We start from the raw sequence: 19,544 nt of genomic DNA, 5'->3' as shown, positions 1-19,544 counted from the left end.
AATAAATAGAATAGAGTAGAGTAGAAAGAACACTTGCACGTACACATTACTGGCATGTGCCATGTGTGCCCTCTATAGACTAGAGCACACATACCTACCCACCCTACCAAAATGTGGTCGAGACCTGCACGCATAGATAAATGTTTCATATTTTTGAAAAATATAATGAATAGTTTGCTGCAAAACATCTGGTTTGCAGCTCATTGGCGTACCCTTTACCACCTGTTGCACCCGTGGCCATGGGATCAGATCAATGTAACCGATGAGGATTATGGATTATTTTCTGACAACTAGAAGTTTTATCAATTCAACCAGAGGCAGTTTAGGGTATTAAATTGAGGCTCTTCCGAAGCTCATTGTCGACTCACCCAATTGGACCCATACCATCTAGCCCTGTCGACAAAACGTGGGAAAAGCAGTGATACCGCCGCTTTCGTACTTAACCGGCACAGTCATTCACAGGGTGAGGACGAACACTGGGTGAAGACGAACCAGGGTTCTCAATATGGCAAGAAACAGCCAAGCTGCCCAAGTGATCTTTCTATCTGTCCAAAAATCCTTGTTCGTCTATACCCAGTGTTCGTCCTCACCCTGTGAACGACTGTACATGTTGGTCCTAGACAGTGACAGTGACAGTGAAAGCGTCGTTCTGCGCGTTTAGTATCCAGCCTTTTACCTATTATCTAGTAAGCACTGTATGTAATCGAGACTGTCTGTTGCACAGTCGAAGCATGGAGGCATTGGCCTAGGCATGCATCATTCAGGGTTCAGGTACTACACAGTTGAACCTTTCCTCTTGGAGACGTCTTTACCCGATGGGACTCTCTGGCGGAAATAAATAGAGATCACGATTTCCGAAGGATGCCGCAGAACAGGGCGCCGCAGACGCCGACATTGCCGCCACCGCCTGCAGGAATGTAGTTCGTAGCATGGGGTGAATACGTTCAAGGTTTCCCAGCCTAGGTATTGTGATGGAGAAATCATGCCGTATATGTGTCACGATTGGTGGAGTATACAGCGGGGGGGAAATTATTGTAGAAGTATGGGGAGTCCCATTGGCCGAGTCATCCACTTAAACCCTGTTTTTAGACCCCTGTTTCTACAACAATTTTCCCCCCCGTAGGTGCTCTAAGTGCTGCACCAATTGCAGTCCGTGGCATGATCTACCGGAACATCTTTTGGGTGGAATATATACTCGCGACCAGCAACAAGAACCCGAAAATGCACGTCCTAATCTGCAACTTCCATTGGAGTAGAAGTCAAAAATACACCAAAGACTTGCAGCTGCATATTCGGGTTCTTATTGCTGGTCGCGAGTAAGCTTCCTTCTTTCATTAACCTGCAGACACCTTGTCTTTTTTTTTTGCCCTTTGACCATGTCGCTCAGTTATTTTGCCTCGTGGTTTGGTTTTATCCAGCCCACCAGCACAAGATACAAGTGCGTGAACAAGAATAAGTATAAAGCATCTATCCCTTGTCCACATATGATGCCTGCTATTAGGTATCCTGGACAAAGATCACAGGTGCCAGACGAACCCAAGTATTTACCTACATAGGACCCCCTATCCAGCTAAGTATCATACATACCACCCTCACACGCTGAAAACCTTAAGCACCTTAGCGAAAAACGAGACGGCCTTGTCGATATACACCCCATGCCAACACAGAACATCATGCTCACCTTTCTTCCCGCTATTGTACCGAGTTTTTGAAATCTCCTCCAAGTTTTACGTTGCAACCACGTTACACAGGCAGAAAAGTCTTTAACTATTAGGCTTCACAGCCCAAAATATCTCCCCCCTCTATTACCATGAGTACCAACCCCGCCCCCCTCCTGGCAGGCCACCCCCTTCCAGAGTACCTCCAAGCAAACGCAGCCTTCGCTGCCCCCCTGCTTCACATAGTGGACAGGCATAAACTCCTCAACAAAATGGGCCTAGAGGAAAAGTCACCCGCTACAGATGACCTCCTACAGCACATCGCCTCCACCTTCCTCGCTCAAAACCCCTCTTTAAACCCAGCCAAGGCCATCATCAGCCTCCTCCTCGGCCTCTCAACCCAAGTCGAGAAACTCACCACAGAAGTCCACACCCTAGCTGCGAGACATGCCGCCGACGTCACCCGCCTCAACGCGCGCATCAACAACCACATTCCAGCCCCTGCCCCACAGGCCCGCCGTCCCCCCCAAAGGCAACCTACCCATCAACCCCGCCAGCCCCTCGCCCCGCCCCGGCCGTCCCCCTCCCTCAGGCCCCCCCGATCGAAGGAGCGGAGCTTCACCTCAATGATCCCCTCGAAACCATCGACTAAAATGGCAACAGACAACTCCTTACCTATGCCAAAAAACTTAAACAACGCCAGGACAACTCCCGCCCCGCCGCCCCCTTCCCCGCTACCCAGAATGCAGGCCCCCGCAGACCCGCAGCTCCCCAACCAGCATCAAACCTCCCCACCACCCAACGCCGGTTCTTCGCAACCAGATCCAACCCCGCACCCTTCCTGAACCACCAACAACTTGAGGCAAGACTCCCCTCCGATCTCGGTAGAGTCCTAGCCAATATAGGCCTCACACACCCCCACACAGCCCTCCAGGTCCAGGTTAACCGCAACGGCACTGTCACTTGCACTGCCTCCCCCTCCACCCCCGCCAAGGACATCGCCCCCTACTTCTCGGTCTCCTCGCAGTCCTGAACCTCGCCTGCAATGCAACCGAAAACCCGCTCAACAACTTTCAACTCGCACCCACCAACGTCGACTATGCCATCCACAACGTCCCCATCTTCGCCCTCGACGTCCCAGAATCCATCTTCACCCCCCACCTCGCCGAAGCCGTCGCCCTCACCACCGGAGCCGCTGTCGCCAGAGCCCGATACCTCACCAAACCCGAGAATAGAATCAGGAAAACCACTACCTCAATCGTCATCTCCGTCCCTGCCGAAGACACCGACAAGATCGGAGACCAAATTCGCCTATTCGGACGCTCTCGCCGGTGTAACAAACTTTGGCTAGCGTCCCCTAACACCCTCTGCCGCAAGTGCGCCTGCCTAGGACAAGCAACAGAAGGATGCCAATCATCCTCACCCACATGCCCGCTCTGCGCAGGCAACCACCTCCGCAAAGACCACCGCTGCCCTAACCAAGCCTGCCCTAGAGAAGGCCACCTCAAACTCATTATCGATTGCTGCGCTACCTGGAAAGCCAAATGCATCAACTGTTCTGGCAACCACACCACCTCTGACAGAGAGTGCCCCGCCAGGCGCACCCGCACCCATACCGCTGCCACAGCGCCTGCCCCCCAAGGCACCACACCTGCCCTCCAGACACCCCAGACAACCTCCCAACGATCAACCTGTCCCAACCCACCAACCCTCAGTCCGCATCAGTACCCGCACCCCAACAAGAAGGGCCTGCGGAAGAGGACTTGACCATGTCGCAGTAATGCCGGCACGATCCTCCTCCCTCCCCTCTTCCCCCCCCCTTTCAACCACCCATCGATCAGACATATCCAGCGGAGATCCTTCCAGCAATCCCTTTACAATAATCCAACTAAACTGTGCAAAAAGCAACGCAGTCTTCCTTTCACTCTTTTTTTCCTTTTCCAAGCAACGCCCCCCCCAAATTGTGGCAGTACAAGAGCCCTTCACCATCCTCAACCACCCCCTAAACGCGCCAGGCTACGAATGCGTATTCCCTCCAACAATAGAGGACGAACCGGTATCGGTCGCCTTCTACATACATCTAGACTTCCTCCAGCATACCTCCTACTTCCCAATCAACTTCGATAGAGGCGGTATCTTCGGCATAGCCATCTACTGGAGAAATTCCGATACTCTCTCTCTTGCAGCACAACTAGAAATAGTGAATGCCTATAATCGACACATCTCACCCAGGAGAAGATCAATCCTCCCGGAGACGATATTCCGCAACACCAGAAACCCCTCCATCATCTGCGGAGACCTTAACATACACAACATCCGCACCGATCCCCAACGCACCATAAACAGAAGAGAGGAGTCACTCTCCTCCCCTTACTTCTCCACAGCCGCAGCCAATGGCTACTCCCTGCTCAATATTCCCGGCAGGATCACCCGAATCTCCCCCAACCCACTCCAAAGATATAGGGTCATTGACCTAGCCTTCGCAAACCCCCCGCCCTCAACCTCTTCCACTCATGGTCCAACAGGCTCCCTAATGCAGGCTCCGACCACACCCCAATCAAACTACGATTTACCCTCTCTCCCGGCATGACCTCCCTCACCACACACACCCCGACTGGAAAAAGGCCCCCTGGCCCGCAATTGTAACGGGGACTATGGACGTAGGGACTATGGTGCCAAGGAATACAACCGAGGTGGATACGTGGCAATAGGTATTCAAGACTATGGGCTATGGAGTGGCTCTACCTAGTATGACAACTAGTTGAACCCTATGACGAGGCGTAGAACAAAAGTAGTATTCGTGGAGTAGATACAAGAGGTTCCGTGAAGAAAAGAGGAAAGGAAGGAAAACATGAAAAGGCACGAGACAACACCCCCTTATATATCCAACTCCTAGTCCGTTGATGACTAATATCTTGCGTAACGGAAACCGAAAGAACATAACAGAAAACCCATTACAAATCATAGTCCAACTGCGCGATTCCTTCTCTTCACAACCCAATCTATCACCTTAGTCGAAATATAATATTGCCGTTACAGCAATCCAGGAAACCCTCCGCAAAACCTCCCTCCACCCGATCTCATACCCCATCGACCACTGGTTTGGGAATGCGTTAGCCACCATCACCGAACCAGTCCTAGCTGCCATCCCGACCAAAAGGCCGTCCTCATGGTCAAATGCATGGTGGTCCCCCCACCTCTCAAAACTTCGACGGGTCTTTAACTCCGTCGCCAGAGCCTATAGAAAAGGGCTATCGCCCCCCTTCGAATACAAAGCCGCCCGCAATGCATACTTCTCGGCCATCCAAGAAGCCAAGAAGAGACACTGGAATGACTTTATAGCTCAGGCCGACTCACAACAGGTCTGGGCCCTCAGAAAAACCACGACCCGGAATAAGGAGACTAAGCTCCCCAAATTCCCAAACGCCTCCTCCCCAACCGAGGTCAAACAAGCCCTCATATCCCATTTCTTCCCCCCCCAACCAAACCCCACCCCAGCTCCCCAACCCGGCTTCTTCCCCGACACTCCAGAAGTAACAGCCATGGAAGTTGCCAAAGCGCTAGCCGCCTCTTCAAACAACTCAGCACCAGGCCCGGACACATTCCCTCCCATAGCCTAGAAAAGAATCCACCAAGGAAACCCATCCCTCATCCCCCAACTCCTCACCCCTCTCCTCAGAAGCAGATATCACCCGATAGCGCTCAAGAGTGCCCTCGGGGTCATCCTCCCCAAGCCCAACAAGCCAGATTACAACTCCCCCGCCGCCTATCGGATCATAGTCCTCCTCGAAACCGTCTCAAAAATCCTCGAGCGGATAGTGACATACCGCCTACATTCCTTCGCCTCCTCATCTCGCCTCATACACCCCCATCAATGCGGTTCAATCAAAGGACTGTCCACAGCAGATGCCGCAACTACTCTCCTACACGAAGTCAGGCTCCTCCAACGCGGAGGCCTGAAGGTCTCCTCCCTCTTCCTGGACGTCAAAGGGGGTTTCGACCACGTCATTCCCTCTGTCCTCGCAGACACCTTTCGCGGCAAGAACACCCCCCCGTACATGGTCCAATGGGTACTCTCGTTCCTATCGGACCGCAAATGCACTCTCCTCTTCCCAGGCGGCCCACGAGCCTCCCTACCAGTAGCCGTCGGAGTACCCCAGGGCTCCCCCATCTCACCCCTACTATTCTGCATATATGTAGCACCACTACACATAGACCCGAACCCCGGCATCACCATCTCATATGTCGACGACTTTGCCTTCACAGTTGCCTCCCCATCCCACCAACAGAACATTGCCCTACTAGAAAATGCCTTCCTCAGAGCAACAGACGCAGGCACCTCACGCAGCATCCACTTCTCCCTCCCCAAAACAGACCTCATGCACTGGCGCACCAGCGCTGATAGAAGCGTACCCTCCTCGCTCCCCATCACACTCAACCGGATCCCCCTCAACCCCAAAAGAGAAATCCGCTGGTTGGGCCTTCAGCTCACCAACAACCTCAACACCTTCAACCACTACTCCAAAAGGTGTGCCTCAGCGCAAGCCTCCTTCGCCATCATAAGGGGATTCGCCTCAGCCAGCAAAGGCCTCACTCCCATCAATTGCCGACGACTAGCAGTCATGGCAATCCTCCCCATGCTCACATATGGCGCCTCCGTCCTCATCTCCACAGCACAAGTACTTAAAAGGCTCGAGACCACCTGGCACTCAGTCCTTAGATGGATCACCAACTGCTTCAGATCAACCCCACTCTCTATACTACAAGCCGAGACATCTTTCCCTCCGCTCGCCCTCTACATCCCCTCCCTACGTATCAGATACGCTGCGAGAATCCAAGCCACATCCCCCGCATACAACCCAGTCACCGCACGCACTCCAGACTCATTCCACACACTCTCCACCTACAGAGAGACCACTCACCGGCACCTTCTAAGAGGCCGCCCAAACCCCGCCGTCAACTGGAACTCGACCAGGAAAGGGGTAGCCCGCCTCCCCATAGACGACCTCTGCCACACACTTCTCACCAACTCTCCCACCTTCTCCCGGAACCATAACACTATCTACCCAGGCCTGGCGCTCTCTATTAAAAGAGACACCCTGCAAATCTGGAGGAATAACCCCCTCCCAGACTACTATAAATTCACAATCAATACATGCCCACACCCCCCCCCCCGATCCCTCTTGTGTTTGACAACACCCTTCTCAACGCCACCAAGACTTGATGAAGTGCGGGGTCACTACACAATCATAGACTTTGCTTTGGCTTCATTTAGCCAAAGCAAGTCCCAACTATACAAACTCGACCTCTCCTTCACTGGAGATGGTCAAAACCTTTTCAAACTCGGTCTCCTCTCTGCCTATGAGGCCAAAACCTTCTCCTCCTCTCTCTTCCCTTGGGGGACTGCCTCCTTCTTCGGGCCCTATGGGTCCTCCTGGCCGTCCCCTCTTTGGGCAGAGACCTCTCTCCGCTCCTCCTCCTCTTCACCACCACTACACTTCTTGACACCGGTTCATCCCCACGGGGAGGATCTCCCTTTCGATATTACACTGCATTCGATCGCGGACCCAGACTTATCTCGGGCGGTACGGCGATTTTTAGCCAATTGGTTACTCTCTTCACTCAAATTTTTCTTTTTTTTTCTCTCTTTTGTCGACTTGTAGTAGTCAGGGGGGGGTTTTCTTATCGTCTACCTTGTAAGAGGATGTGCGGTTGGTAGCATACCACAGTTACTATAACGGGAAGATCGGGCGGGTATAGGGGATAGGTAGAGTTCACACCATAGGTTTATACCTCCATGCGATATTCATGTATCTAGAATCAATTGAAACTATGATCTAAAAAAAAAAAAAAAAACACGCCCATACCCCCACCTCAAACTCGACCGCTTCATCGCAGGACGCATATGTCAAATGCGCGACCATAAGAGCTATCTAGCGGCCCACCCAACTTGAATGAACCAGGACTTCCCCCCGACATGCCCCAGATGTCTCCTCGAAGACGAAGACCTCGAACATGCCATCCTACGCGGCCCCGAGCGCAGCGCCCAGAGGGCAACCTACATACCCTTTGCAAAATCTCTCGACGACCTCTGGTCACCCCCCACCTCACTAGCAGCCCTCTCTTCATACATAAGGGACACCAAAACCGGGTACCCCCCACAAGTGGGCCCACCCATGTCGCCACCCTATGACCTATCCTCAGACTTCGACCTCACCTCACTCTCATCAAGCTCGGCCTAGACGACCCTCATCCACACCAGGCCCAAGAAACTGGCCACAATAAAACGCCGCAACCTCAACACCTAAAGTGTCCTCTCTGCTCTCCCTTGTTCTCTTCTCTCCTATGTCCTGTCATAAATTACGTAGCTGGTACGAAAGTATACCACCCCAGACGGGGACGTCCGAATTTCTTAGTTTGCTGGCCACTAGGAGGAATGTCAGGGTCTCTTCTCAGCGTCTGCTTCATGTACACTCTTCCATATATCTCTTTTGTCTTGTTCTCTTCGGCGGTTTGGTAGGGGAGTGGTGTTGTTCACGCCATAGCTTAGGCTCCAAGTGATATTCTTGTCCCCAGAAATAAATGAAACAATGATTTAAAAAAAAAAAAAAACAGAACATCATGCTACTCCCCTTTGGGTTCTGTATTTACATCTAGTCAGTCATATCTGGCTGGAAAGGGTGAGGGGGTGGTCTAACGTACTAGCCAAAGTGGGTTAGCGGGGACACGACCAGCTTAACGTGCAGAAAGGCTTCGAAACCTAGACACCGGTCGAGACATAGCCAATGCCCTTACGGCGGGGAAAAGAATTTACGCGCTGAGGAACGAATCTGAGGAGCTGTTTTCTTGCCAAGGATTATTCGTGTTCAGGATCTCCTTTAATTACACGCGTACGTAGGTACACATTATATTAGCGTTTTGAGAATGTTAGAGGGTAGCTAGTTCTCTGAAATCTATGAACATTGGGGGAAGGAGCAGAAAGCTTGAGGATCACTGAAGCAGTCTTTGGCCTCTTTTAAAGATACTGACAATTAATTAAGGTACCGGGGGATCTGCTGTGTAAACTAAAGCAATGTAATGGTGGCATTTTTTGCGGCTTCCACAAATTAAAAAGAAAATGTTCCCTGAAGTTGACGCCTCCCCGCCCCCCAAGGCATCCTCCGCAATATCTACTCGCGACCAGCAACAAGAACCCGAATATGCAGCTGCAAGTCTTTGGTGTATTTTTGACTTCTACTCCAATGGAAGTTGCAGATTAGGACGTGCATTTTCGGGTTCTTGTTGCTGGTCGCGAGTAGAGGGTAGGCTAGGTATGCACAGCATCCTATTACATTCAATTTGGACAATCGCGTACTCCACCTTTTTGATGGATGACTTTTCCAATTGCCGGTGTTGTATTATCCTGATATTTCATTTCCTTATCTCTTTCCTTATCGATATGACCCTCTGACAGCTACCTTCAGATGGGGCTCAAAACCATAGACAAACTAAACCCCTTGCTTTCGAGGAAGAATACTACATATGTATGATTAGTCCGCTGATCCATGCCCGCCATCCGCGGAGGCTCCCCGCGCTTGCGTCGGCGACCAGCGGATACCCACTAGCTCAGTATACGTGCTGTAGTTACATACGTATTGTACAAGCGTCCACGCCACTCAATACTAGTCAGATTTGGGGCTTTGGGATAATGACTATGGCCAGTCAGTCATAAGTGAGGTAGTCCCAGGTGTGTTAGGTACAGTATTGTATTTCATGCCCTGAGCAGGAGATGTTACGCAAGGCTTTCCGTTCAAGTACTACCCCATTATTTTGTTCGTGAATTTCAGGCGCCATTGCCGAGCATCCCGGGGTGGGGTAGAAGAGAATCGTGGGTAATCGACTACGCCTACCTTTTGAACTACAATATTTTGTTGGCACTCCATTACAGAAATGTCAGTAGGAGGGGGCAGTGCACAAGGTACGGTGTCGGACAGCCAAAACCGGCCAGAGCAACCACCGACTCCCCTTCACCCCATCGACTTTCAACAACGCAACACTTGTCCAGAAATAATGTTCTTTTGTTAAATGGGTCTAATCATGGTTTTAAACATCCCCATAAAAGGGGATTTAAAATAAGTAATAACTGGCTGCACTATGACCTCTCAAACATTTGGTGCAATCTGCCCGAAAAAAACATAGGTGTGAAATAATAACTTTAATAGCTTTATGCCAAGGCGGCCACATTAATTTAGGATAATTCTTACTATATTGGGATAATTAAATGATCATTATTACCTGATTAGGACTAGTTTCTGGCTTGAAAAGAACATGAGGGTTGATTTTGACTGTCCGGCGCTGTACCTGAAAGTACTCGGCGATTAACGCTGGTTTTAGTGATAGGTCAATATGATAATATGATATGTACCGCGTGAGCAGGGGTATGCTCTCCACCCCGGCAAAATCATAAAAGCACAGGTCAAGTACAGCGAGAGGTAAAATTATTGTAGAAACAGGGGTCTAAGAACAGGGTTTCTGTGGCTGGCAAGCCAATAGGACTCCTCCCATATTTCTACAATAATCTTACCACAAGTTGTACATATGACATTGAGGTTCGGGCCGATCCATGGATATAGGAGTTGATGCATTGGACCGGATAAGAGTATGTATATCCACCTATTACTCCACCCATTTCACTGCTCTCGGTCAGGGGGCGTCTGGACTGGATCAGATCACGACGTACCCATATGTACTCTCTACGTGCGCTACGATAGATATCTATAGAGTATATATACTCCAGAGTAGAGTAGTGCTGGGGTGCCGATAACCAAGTTCGTAGGTAGAGTACATACTCTACATACTCTACCATGCCCGGTACATCAGGTACCCTATGTCCATGCAGCAATTTTCACCGCATTTCGAGCCGCTTGTCTATAGAGCCTTGGCGAAACCAATAGAACAAGAGACTCTAGAGTACCTATCTTCATGCATGTTTCGGAGTTGACCTTCAAGCGCAGATTGCTAGTATAGAATAGGCGATGCATGAACAACCGGCCCTCAGTAACTCAATCAAATATGGGTGAGTAACTATCGTAATTTACTAGAATTACCGTACCAACCATATGCTAGAATGCTAGAATGGTGCCTAGTGTTCTTTCTGTCTAATGCTCTCACTGTCTACTCTAGAGTAGGTACATAACCTTCCTCAGTGCTAGTGTGCTTGCTATGATCTAGTGGAGACTTTTCAAGCGTGTCTTGGCGCCAAGTGATTGACAGGTACCAACAGTTGCCCTCACTCCCAAACGTTTTGTTAACTCTCGGTGAGTGATTTAGATTAGAGCCCGCGCTCACAACGGGATGGCGGTGGATCTTAACCTGGGAACCGTTATGTAACTCATAAACATTGGCATTGTCAAGCTGCTGGCCGGTGAGCTCACTATTGGTCACAAATTTGATAGGTGCAGGGTGTGTGTTGTAGAGTAGAGTAACTTACCTAAGTAGAGAATGAGGCTAAGAAGTAGTTTACAGATAAGCGAGAAATCACGTATGTATGATGTAGGCTAGTGAGGTGGTCACAGCATGCGATATGCTATTCCAGAAATAATGAAATTGATTTAAAAAAATGAAAAGAAAAGAGGTGGTCACAGCAGAGTATTAGAGTAGTTATTACGAGGGGCGTTTCGTCTCTGGATCATCATTAACCACTTCAATAGGTCACTCCGAGTATGTGTATGTCTCACATGTTAAGGTACTGTCTCGCAAGTTAAGGTATATAAGATAAATTGGGATGTCATATCTCATAAACCAACCGATATGCATGTGACCTACTACCTATGCCATACACTCGATTTGTAAAGGTACGATGGATGGTGCAAATTGATGCCCTCATTCTTGCGAATTGCCCTAAAGATTTGTGCCCTTGTAAGTGCATCACAGTGATCACATATTGGCGACTTTGCTTGTTCGTGTGGGTCGCCTAGAGTAGATCAAAAGAGTGGAAATCTATTTAAAATTCCCGCTAGCTAGGGAGACATACCCGTAAATTCATGACCTTTCCGGACACGACTGCTATTGCATACCATACAAAAAAGCGCCAAATCCACCTTTTTGTATGTCATGCAATATTGGTCGTGTTCGGAAGCGCTATGAAACTACGAGTAAACCATAGAGTGCACGATAGGATTGATATCGAATCTACGCGCCAAGTCGCAAGAGGCCTATTTTTTTTTTTTTTTTTTTTTTTTTATATCATATGAATTGATTCTAGGTACAATAACTGCATGCAGGCATAGCCTAAGGCATAAAAACCTATCCCCAATGCCAGTTCCCCTTGTTATAGTAGTTATGGTATACTACCAACCGCACTCCTCTTACAAGCTTGATGACTAAGAGAACCCCCGCCCAAGAAAAAAATAGAAAAATTCCGGATAACACAAAAGAAAGACATATTGCCGGGCCAAAAAAAAGCTTAATGCGTTCTCAAATCCCCAACTGTGATGGAGGGGGGGTAAAAAGGTGTTCCCCTGAGAAAATTCAGGAGGGAGGAGGATGATGCTGGTGGTCTTTGGGGGGTGACCTTCGAGCTCGATATCCCAGAGGAAAGGTTCCTATGGAGGGAGTAGGAGGAGGAGGTTTTGACTTGCCTTGGCAAATGAAGCCAAAGCAAAGTCTGTAGTGAGGAGTGACCCCGCACTTCACGAACTCTTGGCGGAGTTGCGAAGGGGCTTGTCAAGGGCAGGAGGGATGGTCGCAAGAGGCCTACTGAGCTTAATACTTAGCATAATTTAATCCCACCCTTTGTTTATCCTATCAGCTACAGAAATTCCGTAGAGGCATAGTCCAGCGTATTCCCGAATGATAATTGCATGGCAGCTGGACTTGAAGCCCGTTACGGAAATCATTCAGATATTGGCCGCCATACAGCAGTCTATGGATTAGAACTAAATTTGTGTATGATACTCTATATATGACCGCATATGAACTTTAAAAAAGTGCCAGCAAGCCTAAACAACAGCCACAGAAGAAGCGAATGTCAGGCGGAATGAAACCTTCTCCTGGGGCTGAAAGTTATGGGACAAGAGTAGGTACTTGATATGTATTGGGAGTTAAATAAGTGCAAGCACGGGGCCTTTGATGGATACCAAGAGCCTAGTGAGCCAATTGAAATAATTTATGTGGCTTAGTCTATGCAGTATACTAGGCCAAAACTTGAATATTCTTATTTAGACGACCATCTGTGGTGGATTGGCGCCATATTGCACTTTACAAGAAATGGAAATCCTCATCCTGCATCCAAGTGCAGATTCTCTACCAGTCAATGAATGAGTTTGGGACGACGGGTTTCGGGAGGTTCGGCTGCACTCACATCGTAAAGTACTATGACTATTGAAATGTTTTAGATGGTGGAGTTACCCCATATACAGATGTGGAAGTGCTATTTACTCGGCTATGCAGGGCTCATCTGTTGATGTGCGTATGTACCTAGATCTCAGCCATTTTAGCCAAGAGATTCATCTCTGCTGAAAGACAGCGTTACGATACGTTGTATAAGTCACCCGAGACAACACACAAGAACCAGGTTAGGTTACTTTGAGGTTATTCTAATCATCGTATATCACTCGTATACTCATTGGCTTGTTACTAACTATACCTCCGCCGTTATCAGATCATATATGGGTCTTCAAAGCATGGAAGATTATAACACACTAAGAAGCAGTGGAAGACCTGGCTGAGCACCCTAACAAAGTTTCTTGATTGGCCGCTTGGGGCCGGGGAGCGGGTGGTGAAAGTGAAGGTAGTAATAATACCAATCAGCCAACCTCAACATCTCATGTAACTCCCACATGATGAAATGACGCAAGTAGATATATATGGCTATATCAACTGAAAGCAAATGCAATTTCTTATAACCACTCAGAGACTTCAATGTTAAATAATTGTAGCATAAAACCGACCTGGTGAACGGTAAAGGCACAAGTAAGTACTAAATTCACTTTGTGCGCATATATTATATATAGTGTAGAAGGCACATGTGCAGGAGTGTACATCATGCTGGAAACTCGCGCTAAGTTCAACAGCCTCTAGATCTGAGGTAGACGTAACAAAAAAAGAAAAGGTTGGTGTACGTGATATATATGCCTAAAATAAAACGGACAACGATCGTATCCGTTTTTGAACCAAAGGGCCCAATGGAACAAAATTTAGATTTTCAGGCAATAGTCCATTCCCACCCAATATTAATCATGTAAATAAAAGGCGATGAAGATTTAGGCTGTGTTTCACTGAATTTCATTTGTTTATCACAGGCTTAATTGATAGAAGACACAGCTTAGGACGATTATTCACCTCAGAGTCGAGAGCGAAGGTAGCCGGCGAGACACCCTCGAGATATAATATGGTGGAGAAGATGAAAGCTTTGACCGAGCTAATATGTTGTAAGCAATCTGTTTAGGCAATAGTTGGCATCGCATCTTTAATTATCACTCGATGGTCCCAGGTCTTCTGGCCTTTTTTTCTTCTTTCATTTTTTCTTTGTTTAATTCATTAATTACATAAGTCTTGTAGCTTCAAGTACTGCCTTTTTTTTCTTTCTTTTTTGCTTAACTCATTAATTGCGTACAATCTTTCAGTCTGCTTTTATCACCGCTGGTAACGTTTACGGTATGACGCCTCGGCATCTTCGAATATTCAAGACCGCTAATTCAATTTTAATTGTGTATGCTTCAGCTTTAATATGCTGATAGTTCAATAAAACTCTCTTAATTTAACTGATGTTATATGAGCTAGAAGCTAGCTTCCACCACACGCTTGCTTTCTTACAGAAATTAAAAAAGACCTCGTGGCGGCCTATATAGTGATGCACACAACACAAAACAAGCCGAGACTTCCCTGGATCTCGTCTCGTCTTGCCTCTGGAAAGACAGGGTCTTGTGGCTAAGGAGACCTAGGGTAGGTCTCGCGCAAAGTCCCGAGACCACAGCTCCATCTCTAGAAATTAGTAACAAGGCCTTGTATTATACAGGATTAAAACCAAAAACTAGGGTTAGGGCTTGGACGGATTCTTGCGTTTGTACAAAACGTATCAATTTAGGTATCAGCTGGGAAATGCTCCATTTTTCAACATTTTACGTTGTTTCGGGACGTCTCGACACTGCCTGAATGAGTCTCGAGACTAATTGTCTTGCCCAACTACAGGTCTCGTCTTCTCTCGTATCGTCTAAGAAAACAAAGTCTCGAGACCTTTTGTATCGTGTGCATCACTAGGCCTATACATACACGCTAGAGGACCCGTAATGAACCATAATCTGAACATTGGTTTCTATGTAGTTTAGCCCAATTACATATACCTCGAGGTAGCACAGGATATACCATTTCACAAGGCCAATACACCTTGATACATGGTATATTCCTGGGCTCTAGTTGACTTAAGTCAACTACATGTAAATATATACTTTTTCAGTCGCTAGAAGAGAGATAGTATGTGATATACATCCAGTGTGATCGAACCAGATCAGAACTATTGAAAACCCACTAGTACTGCTCTGTCCCATTGAGATAGCCGCACTGACCACATAATGTTTGGATATATAGTACATACTATCCGAATATTATTCACCATAACGGATATCTCTATCAACAAGGATATTATTGTGTCAAAAATATATATATATATATATATATATAAAGAAAGAAAGAGGTTTTTGCAAATATGTCCGTCGAAATTCCTGATCAAGTCGGTAATATGGTATTCCTCACAACGGACAATACATGTATATACAAATTACACTGTGGACAGTGTCAACTATCTGAATGGAATATTCGGTTCAGATTAGTTCGTATAGAGGACTATCCGGATGTTATCTGGATAGGGCGGCTATCTCGCTCGGACAGAACAGTACTGCCAAGACGTACCTCGAAGAGCATAGAGACAGGTATTTGGCTCGAGGCAACCCAAAGCAGATCCCCTCAGAGGGAGAGGCAACTTGATACAGTCCGTCTTGCTCGCCTTGTCGCGCTTTGTGGACCACGCTGGTCGAGACTGATAAATGTTGCACTATCTAGACTGAGGGTTAGGGTTTTAGCTGGCATCTTACGGTATCACTCGCACATACATATCGTTTGTTTCTCTTTTTTAGACCGCAGAGGCATGGTAAAGTATGATGTTGACATTGTCGAATTGGCAACTGCTCAACCGCGTGTATCAATCACCAATAGTGGGTGGGGGGGGAGGTAAGACAACCATTGGCCCCAGTCGCAGCGTAAGCCCTTTTAATATGTACCAAATTCAGCCGGCAGATTCGAAAGCACTTTTCAGTTCATGAGTTGGCATTTTCAACACATACTAAACTGGGGACGTTATGATAGGATTTCAAGAACAAAAGAGCATATATTGTAGCATATAACTAACACTGTTACAAACTCCTTCCACCTTCCTCACATACAAGCCAACCCCCACCGCCTCCTAACTAAGATATAGACCAACCATGTCTTTTATATATCTAAACCCAGCAGTAAGCAGCTTCGACGCCCAATGATTTGCAGCAAGTCTCAAAAGCACCGCTATCAATCCCATTTGCGGGGTTCGCGCACTAGATGCTCTTCATCAGCCAGACTCCCCAAAAGATTGAGAATCATCATATGTTACCTGATTGTTCGGTCCGGGGAAGTACGTCAAGGGGTTACTCTGCCTGCTACAGCAAGTCCTAGTGGCTTCGTTGAACTGGCCGCGGGAGTCTTGGCATTTACAGTTCATTCCTGCGAGGGCGCTGCCGAGTGGGTTAGTTGTTGCGAAGAAACTAGTGCTAGGAAATACAGGGAATTCTTACGAGCCGAGGAAAAGGGTAGGGAGAAGGATGAGGGTACTGAAGGAAACCATGGTTATTGTAGTAGGTGATTAGTTTGTTTGAAGGATTAAAGCGTCGAGAAGGGTATGAAGATTGAGTTTACTTGTTGTACTGCTGGAGGAGATAGAGTGCGGTGGAATGAATTGAAAATCGAGAGGGAATGCGGGAGTTTAAATACATATGAGATTTGGATGAAAGCCTATAGAGGATGTGATGGGGGTGTTCTGCCATCAGAAATTAACAGTTACGGTACATACAAGGAATTATTGGTAGGAGAGGATGATATGCATAGAATTACTGTTTATGTTCTTATTACGATCTGCTACATTAACTCCTCTATTCGTAAATGAGGAGTGGAGAGGTTCCCAGTATATCTCCGGATACGAATCATGAATTTCACTCATTCGCAATATCCATGTACTACAGGTATCGTTCGATCCGGACGTGCCGTCGCTGCGCCGCAGACATTGCGCCGTGAATGGTCTCTAGCAGGGTACTGTGCCGAAACGACGTGCCTTCTGCACAATGGATACCGAGTAACGCGTATATGCTGTTGGTAGAAGCATCTGACTGCGTTTGAGGTCGTTGAAACTGCACATTATAGGAGCTTCAAGACTGAGTAGACGTGAAGACAGGCTAGGACTCGGTCGGATAAAGTAGATTACTGTTCTGTGCTATAGTAGTCTATAAGTTCACTGGTAAATGGATCATAATTAAATCAAATGTGCACATGTGGCGGAGTGAACAGTGATGACCAATCAATGAGAAACCATAAGCTTCCCTATGACAAGGAAAGTGCACAATTCTGTAAAAGGATTGATAATACCGCAATATTATAGGCCAATACTTGAGTAGCGTTTAATTACCAAATACAGAGGTGTTGAAAACCCTTAGGTGTGCTGATGAGCTGTATATATGTATTGCCAAATACAGTAGTACACTTTGAGCCGTTTTAATTAAAGCACGGATATCGAATATCCAATATTTTTGCAATCAACAAATCTTTGGATGAGGGATAGGGTATACGCACTTCTCTCAAAGACCGTAATAAACATTATCATATCACGAAGCAAGAAGTTCTATGTACACCGAAGGACCTCTCATGATATCTAATTTAACAGCTGTCTAGCTAGCGACCTGCGATATGTCGATTGCTAGGCTCTTGCCGGCTATTCCACGGACCTCACACCCTGTTTCCAAGAGAGCTATGAGGAAGTTCAGTATGTTCACAGTTTATTCATCAAACCCTTGTTCAAATGAAGCTGGCTGAGCACCATATATCTGCATGTCATGTGATCTGCAGATCCGGCGATCTTATTAGTCTAGGAGGAATAAGTTCCCAAGAAGTGGGGCCTAGCTCTTCTCCGCGTCCGAATTCGGTATCCTGTTGTGTTTACTAAGTATCTACCGGAGTAATGCTCAAGATGTAATCATGTATTTGGCTCAAAAACTAATCGCGGCAAGGTCAGAGTAGGGTTGAAGCGATGACTAAAATCATGACAAAGTTATTCCCAAGGATCTATCCCTGAGACACATGTGCTATGCCGGTAGGGGCGAGTGCATATTGACAGTGGATGTGCTTGCTTACACTGCTATTATGTGCGCTGCTGCAGCGCTGACAAAGGTGGTTGCTACTGGTTAACGCAAAAGTCGGCTTGGCACGGCTAAGAAAACCAGAACTACCGTCAACCAACTACATGTAATATTATATTCAATCTTTGTGGGATCTCGATTTTGAATCGTGAGACTCGCTACATTTACTCGCACGTAATGTTCAAGAGGAAAACAGCCAATGAGTAATGGGCGAAGTGAAAGAAGAAGCATCAGTTGCCAATCTGATTTCTAGACTGCTTCCACTGATGGCTAGACTCTTATATTCCAGGTGGGACTTGCTATTCAGGAAAAGCTGAGTCGCCTTTCCTCCAAGAACTGAACTTAGTGAGTTTGCCAGTGGAAAATCCACACAATTTTCACGAGGACATGTACATCTAGATAGCCGCTGAAGAAATCCCCGATTGACAACCTAGGAATTTCAGTATACTCTCCCTCTTAGCAGAGTAGTACTAGTGTCTGCACTAGTGCCAACTGACTTGATCGAGTGCACTAAAATTTTAACCTTAGCATAAAACCTTATGTACCTGCATTAGCCCTCAGCTGTATAGCCTGTGTCTAAATCTCCCGTCGTTTACAGACAGGGGTTGTGAGAGAAGATCGCCGTTCCGCGCCGGACCGAGACGGATGCACGCTCAGGTTGGCATGTCTTGTAGCAGGGTTAGGGTTGCATCAACGCCTTGGCGTTATAGACTCAAAACACGTCCCGGTTAGTAAGTTTGAATAATAAGGATAAGGCCTATGTAGGGTGCACGTTAAACGTTGAGTGCATTGATTGATTTGGTTGACTCTGTCAAGGCATGCATATAACCACTCACTCTTGTCTTGGGCGAGGCTTAGACTCAAGATTTCAATCAAGAAAAGTATTCGCGTGTCTTCACTGAAAAATGTAAAAGAATAATCATAGAGTAGCGCTCGCTCTTGGCTTCAACTGAATAGCAATTCCCCGCCTTCGAGCAGATTTATGACGGAGCTGGACGGAAGGATCGAGACCAGGAGTGGAAGATACATGTAGTTAGATTGCGGTCCTCGAGGTTGTGTAAATAACCCGAAAAGGGGGGCTCTTCAGGCTTCCCGTACACGTGGACACACTGTATATCTGACTTGGTTTATTTCCATATTAAATTTGTTTCTTTGTCGATCCGGGTGAGGGATGAGTGGAAGAGTTTATATAACTCTACCCACCATGGTGTTTCGTATCTCCGACCCAAGAACTAGAATGTCAAAGCCGAACACTAAAAAAGAGTTTTAAAACCTTCTTTAAAGAGCTATATCTGTACGCAAAGTTTACACACTAAGGTCTTTCATGGGCGAGTTATGCATGTAGTAATTCATTAATCAATCCCTCTCTCATCCATATTACTATGGAAATGCAGAATTCCTGGTGAATCGTCTACCGTAGTAGGGCAGCTACACTAACACGAAAGCAATTGCATGATTAAGGTTATCGAAACAA

General features: G+C 47.2%; 3 protein-coding genes across 3 annotated transcripts; 2 read left to right on the top strand and 1 right to left on the bottom strand.

The window, feature by feature from the left end:
- Positions 1 to 1,930: 1,930 nt before the first annotated feature.
- LAJ45_11469 (uncharacterized protein) lies at positions 1,931 to 3,425 on the top strand (the record flags this gene model as incomplete). The annotated part of the gene is made up of 2 exons (XM_046120976.1): positions 1,931 to 2,465; positions 2,686 to 3,425. The coding sequence occupies 2 exons, from the start codon at positions 1,931 to 1,933 to the stop codon at positions 3,423 to 3,425; spliced, it is 1,275 nt and encodes a 424-aa protein (XP_045965833.1).
- Positions 3,426 to 7,612: 4,187 nt separating this feature from the next.
- LAJ45_11468 (uncharacterized protein) lies at positions 7,613 to 7,900 on the top strand (the record flags this gene model as incomplete). Its single annotated transcript, XM_046120975.1, has 1 exon — positions 7,613 to 7,900. One exon carries the CDS (start codon positions 7,613 to 7,615, stop codon positions 7,898 to 7,900), a length of 288 nt encoding a protein of 95 aa, XP_045965832.1.
- An 8,232-nt stretch (positions 7,901 to 16,132) lies between these two features.
- LAJ45_11467 (uncharacterized protein) lies at positions 16,133 to 16,509 on the bottom strand (the record flags this gene model as incomplete). The annotated part of the gene is made up of 3 exons (XM_046120974.1): positions 16,133 to 16,222; positions 16,279 to 16,399; positions 16,460 to 16,509. The coding sequence occupies 3 exons, from the start codon at positions 16,507 to 16,509 to the stop codon at positions 16,133 to 16,135; spliced, it is 261 nt and encodes an 86-aa protein (XP_045965831.1).
- Between the last annotated feature and the right edge of the window lie 3,035 nt (positions 16,510 to 19,544).

The sequence above is a fragment of the Morchella importuna genome (assembly GCF_003444635.1).
Source record: "Morchella importuna strain M04M26 chromosome Unknown Morimp01GS069, whole genome shotgun sequence".
NCBI lineage: Eukaryota > Fungi > Ascomycota > Pezizomycetes > Pezizales > Morchellaceae > Morchella > Morchella importuna.
This window is presented reverse-complemented; position numbering and strand designations above follow the sequence as displayed.